This window comes from Suricata suricatta, chromosome 10, assembly GCF_006229205.1.
Source record: "Suricata suricatta isolate VVHF042 chromosome 10, meerkat_22Aug2017_6uvM2_HiC, whole genome shotgun sequence".
NCBI lineage: Eukaryota > Metazoa > Chordata > Mammalia > Carnivora > Herpestidae > Suricata > Suricata suricatta.
In genome coordinates, this window is record NC_043709.1 from 9,580,065 (window position 1) to 9,590,841 (window position 10,777).

At 59.1% G+C, this 10,777-nt stretch overlaps 1 protein-coding gene and 1 long non-coding RNA gene across 2 annotated transcripts in view; one reads left to right on the forward strand and one right to left on the reverse strand.

Annotated features, from left to right (window-relative positions):
* LOC115303702 overlaps nucleotides 1–8,922 on the reverse strand; it is a 61,082-nt gene extending 52,160 nt beyond the window's left edge. The window contains exons 1-2 of the long non-coding RNA XR_003914202.1: nucleotides 8,885–8,922; nucleotides 8,126–8,296 (exon numbers count right to left, since the gene is read on the reverse strand). This is a non-coding gene — a long non-coding RNA (uncharacterized LOC115303702). The remainder of the gene's footprint in view (nucleotides 1–8,125; nucleotides 8,297–8,884) is intronic.
* A 37-nt stretch (nucleotides 8,923–8,959) lies between these two features.
* SOX10 (SRY-box transcription factor 10) overlaps nucleotides 8,960–10,777 on the forward strand; it is an 11,189-nt gene continuing 9,371 nt past the window's right edge. Inside the window, 5 exon segments of the mRNA XM_029955414.1 lie at nucleotides 8,960–8,971; nucleotides 9,937–9,966; nucleotides 9,969–10,016; nucleotides 10,018–10,170; nucleotides 10,675–10,777. The exon segment at nucleotides 10,675–10,777 is cut by the window's right edge and continues 391 nt beyond it. Of these exon segments, the coding sequence (XP_029811274.1) occupies nucleotides 8,960–8,971; nucleotides 9,937–9,966; nucleotides 9,969–10,016; nucleotides 10,018–10,170; nucleotides 10,675–10,777 (346 nt within the window).

Below are 10,777 nucleotides of genomic sequence, written 5' to 3' on the forward strand. Positions count from 1 at the left end.
AATCTGGGCAGAGAATAAGACAAGAGGCAGAGACAGGCGTGGGAAAAAGTGAGTGAGCGAAGGTCTGGAGGAAGACGAGGTGGAGGAGGAAGGAGGAAGGGGGGGCCCTCCCAGGCTCCCTAGAATCTCTGCAGGTCCCTGCAGCTCCCACCCAGCCCCCACTCCCTGCAAACACTGCGCTCCAGCGCCCGGAGAAATGGCCTGCCCGGGGAGTGGGCTTGTGAGGCTGGGGACAGGGCCCTCGGACACCCTCTGTTCCCATAGTGTCCCCACCAGCTGCCCCAGAGTCACAGTGGAGCTTTTTAAAAAGAGATTCCGAGGGTGTCTGGGAGGCTCAGTTGGTTAAGCGCCTGACTCTCTTGGTTTCAGCTCAGGTCATGATCTCACGGTTTCATGAGTTCAAGCCCCACGTCGGGCTCTGCATGGGCCACTCGAAGCCTGCTTGGGATTCTCCTTCTCCCTCCCCCTCCCCCGATTTGTGCTATCTCTGCCTCTCTCAAAATAAATAAATAAACTTAAAATAAAAACAGATTCCCACCTAAACCTATGACTCAGAATGGGGCCGGGGACTCAGGATTTACAACAAGCTCCTGGACCCTGTGGGCCATGCTGACAGATGAGGGGGATGCCGATGGCCACACAGCCACACCTCACAGTGAGGGTCCCCCCACCCCCAGGTCCTAGGCTGCAGGGTGGGTCCCCAAGGTGCCAGGCACGTGGGAAGGCCTTAAGGGGACAGTGCCCCCTTCCTTTCCCTCTATCTCTCTAGCCCCAAGGCCAGGGCCCAGCTTTTCCGGGGCTGCCAGGTCAGTCGCCATCCTGAGGCCCAGAAATCAAACAGGGGGAGAAGAAGACATTGGGCCAAAAGAGGATTTCTGTCCCCCATTTCCCCGCCCCCGTCCCCTTAGTGCCAAGGCCTGGGGCTGCGAGCTCCAGCCAGAGATGGGGGCGGAGGGTGGGGCCGGAGGGAGGAGGGAAAGACCCGGGTGCTTCCTGTCCCCCCCCCACCTCTTTCCCTTGGCCTCCTAGGACTCAGGGCTGGGTCCCCTGGGGCGATGGTGTCTAAAGCTGACAGATCTGCCCTGTCCTTCCGGCCCGCTGGGGGAAAGGGGCGAAGCGGCCCGAGGAGCTGGCTGAGGTCCCCCTTCCCTAGGTCCTTGGGGGCTTGGCATCTCACTGCACCCAGCCTGTCCCTCCAGGGGCCCCCCAGTTGCAGGAGAAGGAAGAACACCAGACACAGGGGACCAAGCCACCTGCCTCGCCTGCCTCGCCGTCCCGTGAGAGACCTTGGACCAGGCTCCTCCCTCGAGCCCGCAGACCCGGCCTCCTTCCTTGCTCTCTTCACCCCTCCAGGCCTCTTACCCCTTCCTCTTCTGCCCTTTCCCCTTCATTCGTTCACTCACCCCTTCATTCGGCAGGCACCTCCGGCTTGCGGCACTTAGCCGATCGCCAAGGACGGACGTGACATTTTTTGTGGGAAGACAAGGAATAACTAGTCTCACAACAAATATAAAATCATAAATTGCAGTGAGTGCTGTAAAGGAAAAGGCCAGTCTGCTGTCGAGGGGAATAACAGACACTGGAGAATCAGGAGGTGTCTCTAGACGCAGCCTTTAGGCTGAACCCCCAGAGAGGCCCACCAGGTGACAGCTCAAGTTCAGCGAAGGGAGAGCGTTAGTGGAGGCAGCTCGGTAACCACTCTGGCTACAGTTTCAGGATGAGAGTGGGGCCCGGACATGGGGCCTTTTCCTATAGACCACAGAAACTCCTGCTGATAAATCGGAAAGAGCCCCCAGAGATCTGAGGCCAGCTCTCTCATTGTACAGATGAAGGGAGGAGCAAAGCCCAGAGAGGGTGGCTGATTGCCCCAAGGCCACACAGCCAGAGTCTGGAGCCATGGCAGAGCTGGGAGCAGCTCCTCCCCACTGCACCTGTCAAAGCAGAGTTTTCCACTCGGATTCTAGCCCCAGACGAGAGATGTTCAGACTCTCTGGCTTCTCAACCTGCCACCTGGTAGGGAGGCAAGACAGACAAAATCCCCATGCCTGGCAGCCTCACGGATATGTCACACGTTCTGCTGAACCGGAGCACCTGGGCGTGCGAGTCTACACCCCCAGGGTTGTGCCCGAGTCCCTCGCTCTTATCGCGGAAAGTACGTCTCCTCCCCCCAGAAAGGGAAGAGGTTTTCCCGAGTGTGTTAGAGCCAAGACGTTATCACACCCAATACATTGGCTCTCCAACCCGGAGAGCGCTGGGCACTAACCCGCCAATGAACTGAGAAGGCAATGACCATGGGTACGTTTTGTCTCAGGCACCGTGCAAGGTGCTTCCTATTTCTCATTGGTTTTTTGTTTTGTTTTATTTTTTATCTTTGCGACATTCCCAGGAGGCGAGAATCAGTATCCTCATCCTACAGATGAAGACACTGGTTATGGAGATGCGTATGCAGCCCAATCCCATGGCAGATTAGTGGGGCACAGCTGGATTTGAACCCTGGCGTCTCTGGCTCCAGAGCACAGATTCATCACTCAGCTCCCTTGTCATTGTTATATAGGGACATCCTCGGGGTGCGTGGGTGGCTCTGTGGGCTGAGCATCTGACTTCAGTTCAGGTCATGATCTCACGGCCCACGAGTTCGAGCCCCGTGTCAGGCTCTGTGCTGACAGGTCAGAGCCTAGAGCCTGCTTCAGATTCTGTGTCTCCCTCTTTCTCTAACCCTCCTCTGTGTCTCTTGAAAATAAATAAAAAATTAAATAAAGTGACATCCTCAAAGGGTAAGGTAACCTTCCTGCGGAGAGGCCCCGTTGGACTTGTACAAACACTGACATCCCACTAAATTGCTCTGTTTTCATTTCAGGGGACAGAGGGGAACTTTGCAAGAGCAGAGACGTGTTCACAACGCCAAGCTCAAATGCCTTCCTTCATGCCCAGCCCAGTCCCCCGTCCATTGGTATCCATAGTCCAGGCCCTGGTAACGCCCTGGATGACAGAGCGAAATGACAGGCTCGCTGGTGCGGGCAGACAGTCACCTCCTCACCTGGGCAATCTGGACAAGCCCCTCGCCCCAGGCTGCCCAGGTGATGAAAGCTCATAGACCCTCGTTAGCCACACGCAGCCCACCCTGCTCTGACAGCAGCAGCCCCACTCCAGGTCAAGAGCAGGGTCCCCGCTGAAAAAAGCCACGCTTGGCCCTCCGCCACCCTGCCCTTCTTCCCTCCCCCTTCCTCGCTCCCCTGTCATTCTCACGCACGTCCGTGCCATGTCACCGTAATAACCGCATGGGCACATCCGGATGAGTGACCCAACCCCCTGCTCATCAACAAGCTCCCCGACGACATGCTGAGCACGCACCCCTCTTCACTAGCCCACAGGCAGCAGAGCCTTGCCTAGGGGTGGATTGTCAGGAGGCCCGGGGCCAAAAGCCATGGCAGAGAGGTCATGTTCCAAGACTAAAGAGCCATGTGACCCCAACCAATCACAGTCAGTCACTTCCCTTCCTGCTCTCATTCAGCGGGATGGTGGTCCTCCCCATGTCCTGCCAGCCTCTAGTTCCGAGGGGCTGGTGGGAGAATGTCCAGTAACAGAAACAGCACTCAGATGGGAAAAGAAGCAATGACTCCTATCAAGGCCAAGGTCAAAACCGAAAGCCACCCTCCGAGGGCAGATTCCCCAGATGCCGATAATGATAGCTGCCATTTGCTGAGCCCTGTAAGGTGCCAGGCACTGTCCTAAATGCTTATGTACTCCATCCAGTTCAGTCCTCCCCACGCCGCTGAGACCTGGAGACGTTAAGTCGTTTGCCAAAGACACGCAGCTAATAAGTGGAGGTGCCGGGATTCGAACCCAGAGGGTCGGGCTCAAGAGCACCGCATGTTGCTGCCTGTGTACGTTCGTCTACCCAGAGTCATTCATTCGTTTGTGTCCCTGAGCACCTTCCACACGCCAGGCATCATGCCGGAAGGCGAGAGAGACCCAGCTCGCAGGTCCACACCCCTGCAGGACAATGTCCTGCTGCAAAGGTGAAGGAGGCCTCGGCTTGGCCTGCTGGGGCCTGGGTCGCAGAGTGGAGGTAGGGACAGTGCACATGGCTGAGGATGGCATGGGGATAAATATTTTAAACAAAGATCCATTTCTGGAGTGCCTGGGGGGCTCAGTCGGTTAGGCGACTAACTTCAGCTCAGGTCACAATCTCATGGATCCTGAGTTCGAGCCCCGCGTCGGGCTCTGTGCTGACAGCTCAGAGCCTGGAGCCTGCTTCAGATTCTGTGCCTCCCTTTCTCTCTCTACCCTTCCTCCATGCACACTCTGTCTCTCTCAAAAATAAAATAAATATTAAAAAATATATACTTAAGGGTGCCTGGTGGCTCAGTCAGTTGAGCGTCAGACTTCAGCTCAGTTCATGATCTCACGGTTCATGAGTTCAAGCCCTGCATCGGGCTCTGTGCTGACAGCTCAGAGGCTGGAGCCTGTTTTGGATTCTGTGTCTCCTTCTCTCTCTGCCCCTTCCCTGCTCAGCTCACACCCTGTCTCTTTCTCAAAATAAATAGAGATTAATATATATATATACACATATATATATATTTAAACAAAGATCCATTTCTTAGCTGCAGAACTTAGAGCTTTTGATCCCCTAACAGGCCCCACGTCTCTAAAAAGAGGAAGGGGAAACCAGTGTCTCCATAATTTATTTGCTCACAAAGCTGTCTTTTCAAGAAATGCCGATCCTTGTCTGAGGAGCACGAAGTCTTGGAAACATTGGGTCATGTGTTGGCCTCTTGTCTTGAAATATAATTCATGGGCTACCAATTCTGGAAACACCCTCAGAGAAAACCTAGTTTGCCCCTCATTTTATGGATGGGGAAACTGAGGCCAGGAGAGGGCAGAGGCGGCCGAGGCAGCCACGGCCTCCACCGCCCAGCTGGAACTCGAGCGGTCCTTGTCGCCCGCACAGCCGCAGACGCCTTTGGGCTGTGTCAAGGAGCTAGGTTTCCGTGTAGGCCTCTCCCAACTCTGAGCTCCCGGTGCCCCATCTGGAGAGTACCTTCCCGAAAATTCGCCTTGGCCTGAGAGACTCAGGGCAGACACCAGGAAGGGCTTTCTAGCAGCTGGGGCTGGAGGACAGAACACGCAGGCTCCTTCTTGGAAGGCTTCTGAGAAGAGGGCAGGAGCCAGTCCACCCGCTCCGGCCTCGCCTATCTCTTCCTCCTTGGACCGCTGACAGCAACTTGACTCAAGAAAGACTCCCTGAGGTCATGCTTGGCCCTGGGGAGGCCCACACCAAGAGGAAGGCAGGGCCCTGCCCTCAGGGGGCTCTGAGTAGGAAGTGGAGACTGGAGGGGAGGTAAGGGGCCACCTCCTCCTGCACAGGGAAGTAACACAGGAAAAGAATTCCGGCTAAGGAGGTGCTCAGGAACCCGTCCCTGAAGAAAGGGCTTTGAGCAGTGACAGGGAGTGCAGAGAAAGTGCAGAGAAAGTGCAGAGAAAGTGCGGAGGCCTATGAGGGTTGGAGGAGGAGGAGAAAGAGGAGGAGGGTGGGGGGAGGAGGGGAAGGGGGAGGCCACAACTGGCCTGCAGCTGCACTGGGGTCTAGGGGCAGGAGGGCAGAGTGGTCAGAGGCCCAGGAGGTAAACTGCAGGTGCCAAAACATTCCCGCCATCACTAGCTGGGTGAGGTCGGGCTTGTCCCTTGAATGTCCTGTGCCTCAGTTTCCTTCCCAGAAAGAGATTGAAAGCACCTACTCCCTGGGTTGCTGAGAGAACAGGGGTGCTCGGAGCTGGGCTGGCCCCGGGGAGGCCCTGGCAGTGTGGCCCTTTGCTGTCGAGGGGACACAGGCTGGGGGCGGCCCACCCCCGTGGAGCTTATGACGCACCACCCCGGTCTGATGCATGCTGGGATCCAAAGGGCAGATGATAAGCTCCTAAATGCAGGTGGGCAGCGCAGTGAACACCTGTGCCCTTGAACCTGAGCATGGTTCCCGCCTCCCAGCATGTAAATCACTACAGCGCCCCAAAGCCAACGCCGAGCCAGGCACGTGTGTGCACGTATGTGTTGTTACTTAATTCTCCCATCTATCTCCAATATCAGCATTTTACATGTGCAGAAACCAAGTCCTGAGAAGGTAACAGCATAAATGGCCCAAGGCCACGTGGATGCTAACGGCCGGACGTCAGGCCCTGGACTCCAAGTCCAGAGCTCCTTCTACGGTGCTCCAAACCAAGAACGCAGCCTGCCCTGAGGCAGTGAGAGCAGAGCTCCCATCCTCCTTCTACACTTAGCCCAGACAGAATAAGCTTCTGTCCTGACCCTTGACCTGTGCACCCTGAGCCGTCCCTCTCCCCAGTGCGTAGCCCCGCCCCCGCCACATCTCCCCACTCCCCACCTGGCCCAGCAGGACTGCACTTCTGGCCTCCAGCTCTGGTGCCAGAGACCCAATGAAGGACAGCAAGGCTCAGGGGGCTCACAAAGTAAACAGGTCTGGACCCCCACCCCTGATTCGGAATTAGGGGGTCTATGGGGGGGATCCAGGCTTTGGTATTTCTTTTTTAATTTCACACATGATTCTAAAGTTCAGCAAGAATTGGAACCAATTCTCCAGACGACTGCCTAGGAGCTGGTCAGAAATGCAGAATTTCAGGTCCCATCGCGGAACGGAAGAAAGGGAGCCAGGCTTCCAAACACATTTATGTTGAAAAGCACAACCCTAGGCCACCCCCTTCTGCCCAAACCAGGGTTAAAAGGGCCCCCCAAGGGCCCTGGAGGTGGATAGCGCCCGTTTGAAGTGTCAGGGACAGGGCCACAGGCCTAAAGGAGGGAGGGAGTGACAGCCTAGACCAAGCAGGTGCCTAAAGGTGGTAAAGTGCTTTCCTAGTGTCTCTTCATCTGGCCCTCAGTCAGGAAGAGCCTCCTACCCACCTGGGGAAACTGAGGCTGAAGCAGAGCCTCGACTTGATGGGCACCACCCCTGTCACCCCTGCACAGCCCCTGCCCCACCCACCGAAGAGCCTATGTCCCCCATCCCGGCTCCGTGTGTCCTGGGAGGCAGGCAGGGAGTACTGGGGGTCACCGACCAGGTGACAGATGAGGGACCAGGACCCAGGGCAGGGAACCAAGAGCGGAGCCTTCCAGAATGCAGGCCCAGTGCCCTAGGAAGACCACTTGGGAGTTACGGGGTTAAAGGTCACTGCTGACGGAAGCAGCCTGGGGCGAGGTGCTCAGTGGGCTTTACTCCTGGCTGCCAGGGGCCATGGGAGCAGCAGCAACAGAACCCAGGCGGGGTCCCAGGAAGAGCCTGTGGGTCCCGAGAGGCCTCCCCACCCAGGGAAGGAAGCCTGGACCTCCACCATTACACCCCCAGGCCGGGCCCCTCTCTGCTGGGGAGAGAGAGGACAGGCCACAGAGCCCACCACCACGGCAGCAGCTCATAGAGATGGGCAGGCTGGATGGGGGCGTGGCTGCTCCGCCAAGGGCAGAGGCCTGGGTGCCTTCATGCAGGTCCCTCCCCTCTCTCCAAAAATCCTGTCCTGGGAGGCAGGCAGGAAGATACTGGGGGTCACTGCCTCCAGGCATGGCTAGGGGGGCTTTGACCTCTCTGCTGGGAAAGCTGGGCCCCCAGGGCCTGGGATGGGATGAAGGGGTCACAGTTGCCAGCACAGGGCGGTGGTCACAGCAGGGGGTCCCCCCCCATGCCCACAGTTCTGTGCACCTGCTTCCCTGCACCCCTGTAGATCCCCCTGCCTCACCCAGCACCCCTCAGCAGAAAGCCCGAGCACAGCACTGAAAAAACAGGCAGTTTGGGGGAGGGGAGAAAGAGAGAAACAGAGGGAGGGGAAGAGAGGGGGCCCCCCTCTGTCCAGTGTGGCTCCTCTACAGACCGAGAGGGCCCACTGCTACCCCCACCCCCATCCTGGCACAAATGGACCAAGGAGAGCGAGGGAGGAGGCGGGGAGCCGGAGAGGGGCGCTGTGGGACCCCACACCCAGCTTCATACCCTGGGCCCTCTCCCTCCACAGTTTCCCCCTCCTGCCCCAGGGGGGGTCTCAGGCCAAATGGCAGACACCACAGGAAGCAGGGAAGTCCTTCCCTCTTAGAGGAGGAACCAAGGATGGAAGGATGAGTGGGGACCCACCGGGATCGAGAGATGCCGGGCAGGCGGGCAGCGGGCAGGCAGCAGCAAGAGTCGGAGACCGCTGCGGGCAGCTGGACGCGACCGGCTGGATGCGCGTCCCTCCGTCCCTCTGTCCATCCAGGGCGGCTCCTCTCTGGGCGGTTCTGAGGCCGGGCGGGCGCTGTTAAAAAGCTTTTTATGTGTGTGTGTGTTAATCACATGATTGCCGTTCACCTGTATTTCGAACAAAGACAGCTCACTGTTTCAAGGCCCCGAACAAGAGTCTGGGCACAGGGAAGAGAAGGGAGGCGGGGGGAGGAGGGTTGGCAGCGCCGGGGGTGGCGTCGAGGAAAACTGGGGGGAGATTGTCCAAGGCCGGCAAGCAAGAGAAAGAGAAAACCCTTATCAAACTCCTAATTCACTGGGCTCCGAGGCCCCAGACACACTGGCCCGATTGTCTGACTGGCTGTGTGTGCGAGCATGTGTGTGTGTGTGTATGTGTGTGTGTGTTCCAATGTCCGCTCCCCCCACCCCCAACATGGCTTTGCCTCGTGTGACTACCTCATTGTGTCCCATTACCCACCCCCCCACCCCCTTGGCCTTTCCCAAGCATGAGGCCTTGCCTAGACCCCCTTTGCAGCCCTACTCTAGACAAGACTCCCTTGGGGTGGGCCTAGGGCCTGGCCCGGCCCTAGACCTCAGACCTGCACGTGGCCACCAGCATGGCCCGGGCTCCCCCTGCCCCTCCACGGATACCCACACCCCTGCCTTGACACCTACCTTTGAGGAGAGAGAGGGGCTATGACCTCTGGGGGAGAGACCTAGGAAAGAGGAGAGGAAAAGGAGCCTTGGGTGATGGACTGGAAAGTAACAGGAGAAAGGTCACCCCTCTAGGGAGGTGGCTGAGGACAGAAGCAGGCAGAGAGGCAGCAGAGGAAGGCAGGGCAAGTCCCCACCCTTGGGGCGTGGGATGGGGGTCGGGGGGTTGGGGACTTCATGACAACCAGGACTTAACTCCCCCCCCACCCCGACACACACCTAGAGAGCATGAACCCAGTGTGGAGGGAGTTGGGGTCCAGGAAGTAGGGCCTCAGAAGCCTTTCGGACCTACTTGAAGAGGACCCCCAGCCAAGCCCCTTGGCCAGCCTCCCAGGAACCTGAGTCCTCCCTCTTCACCTTGAGCCAGCCCAGCCCTTACATGTGCTAGGTGTCAGGGGAGAAGGGCACAGGGGTGGAGCCACGGCCTCTGCACTGGGCAGGGCAGGGGGGGGGGATCCAGCTGCCCTACCTCACCAGGTATGGACACACATGCTCTCTCTCTTGCTGTAACAGCGGAGGCAGAGTGCAGCCTGAGTGGGGACGGGAGGCCGTTGAGGCAGGCGAGAGGCAGCGTCTGGCCACCGTAGGCACTCTGAGAGATGGCTTAAAGGATGCCACGTAGGCCAGCCGCCTGCACACGTCCACCGAAATTTTGCCTGCGTTCTCATTTGTCCCCAATCTTTTGCCACCTGCCCATCCCGCTACCTGAGATTAGAGGTTGGGGGGGGGGTCCCTGTTGGTAGAGGTTGGCGGTCCTGCAAGCCACAGATTCTGACCCTTGCCCACTTGCATCCCTTGGCTTTACTGGCTTGGCCACCCCCACTCCTCCAGCTCCCTGATTAAGCCCAGGGCCCAAGACGGGCCTGGGACAGCAGCGCCCAGGAGCTGGGGTGGGGGGGATGGCGGAGGAGCCCTGAGTGTTAGGGATGAAGGACAGCGCTGGAGGCTCCACCTTCTGCCCTTCCCTCCCTCCCTCCCCTCCCCCTCCCCCTCTCCCCCTCCTTCCTTCCCAGCCCTCGGCAGCAGCTCAGTGCTCAGTCAGTCTCAGGCTGTCCAGCCAGGGTGGTTGGTGGTGAGGATTCAGGCTCCGTCCTGACCAGGCCCGTGGCCTGAGGCTTAGGGCCCCCCAGCCCCCCCCTCCCAGCCCACCAGCGTCACCCCCCAGCCCCGAGCTGGACCGCACACCTTGGGACACCGTGTTCCACTTCCTAAGGACGAGCCCCAGACTGGAGGAGAGGTCCGAGGAGGTGAGTGAGTGCGCGGGCCGCTCCTCGGCTCCTGCCTTCCAGGGCCTGGGCCTGGGCCCCTGCGGTCGGGCAGGGTGGAGAGTGACTGACACCCGTACCTGCCCCCCACCCAGCTTCTCTAGACTCCATGGGGTGGGGGGGGCAGGCAGAAGGGAAGCCGGAAAGGTGAGAGAAAAGGTGGGAAATTCCAGGAGCCAGGATTAGAGCAGAATAAAGAGTCCGTTTTTCTTCCTTTCCAACAACAAACCTCCACCCAAAAGGAGGTTTAAAAAAACCCAAACCCACCCACACCAAGAGACGGTTGGGACCAGGTGGTGGGAAGGCGGCAGAGGCGGGCGCTGGGAGGCCAAGCCCGGGTCTGGCATGTGCGCGGACCCCAGGGGGCTCCAGTGGGTTTAGGGGGAGCGCGGCGGCCGCCACCTCGGAGCTGTGCCCGCGTCGCGTCTCGGGCCGCCGTCGGGGCTGCGCGTGCCGCCGCTCCATCGCGCCCTCCTTCCCGTCCAGGTGGGCGTTGGACTCTTCGCAAGGACCCCGGCGGCGGGCCCCGGGGAGGCGGCCGAGGCGGCGGCAGACGGGGGAGACATGGCGGAGGAGCAGGACCTATCCG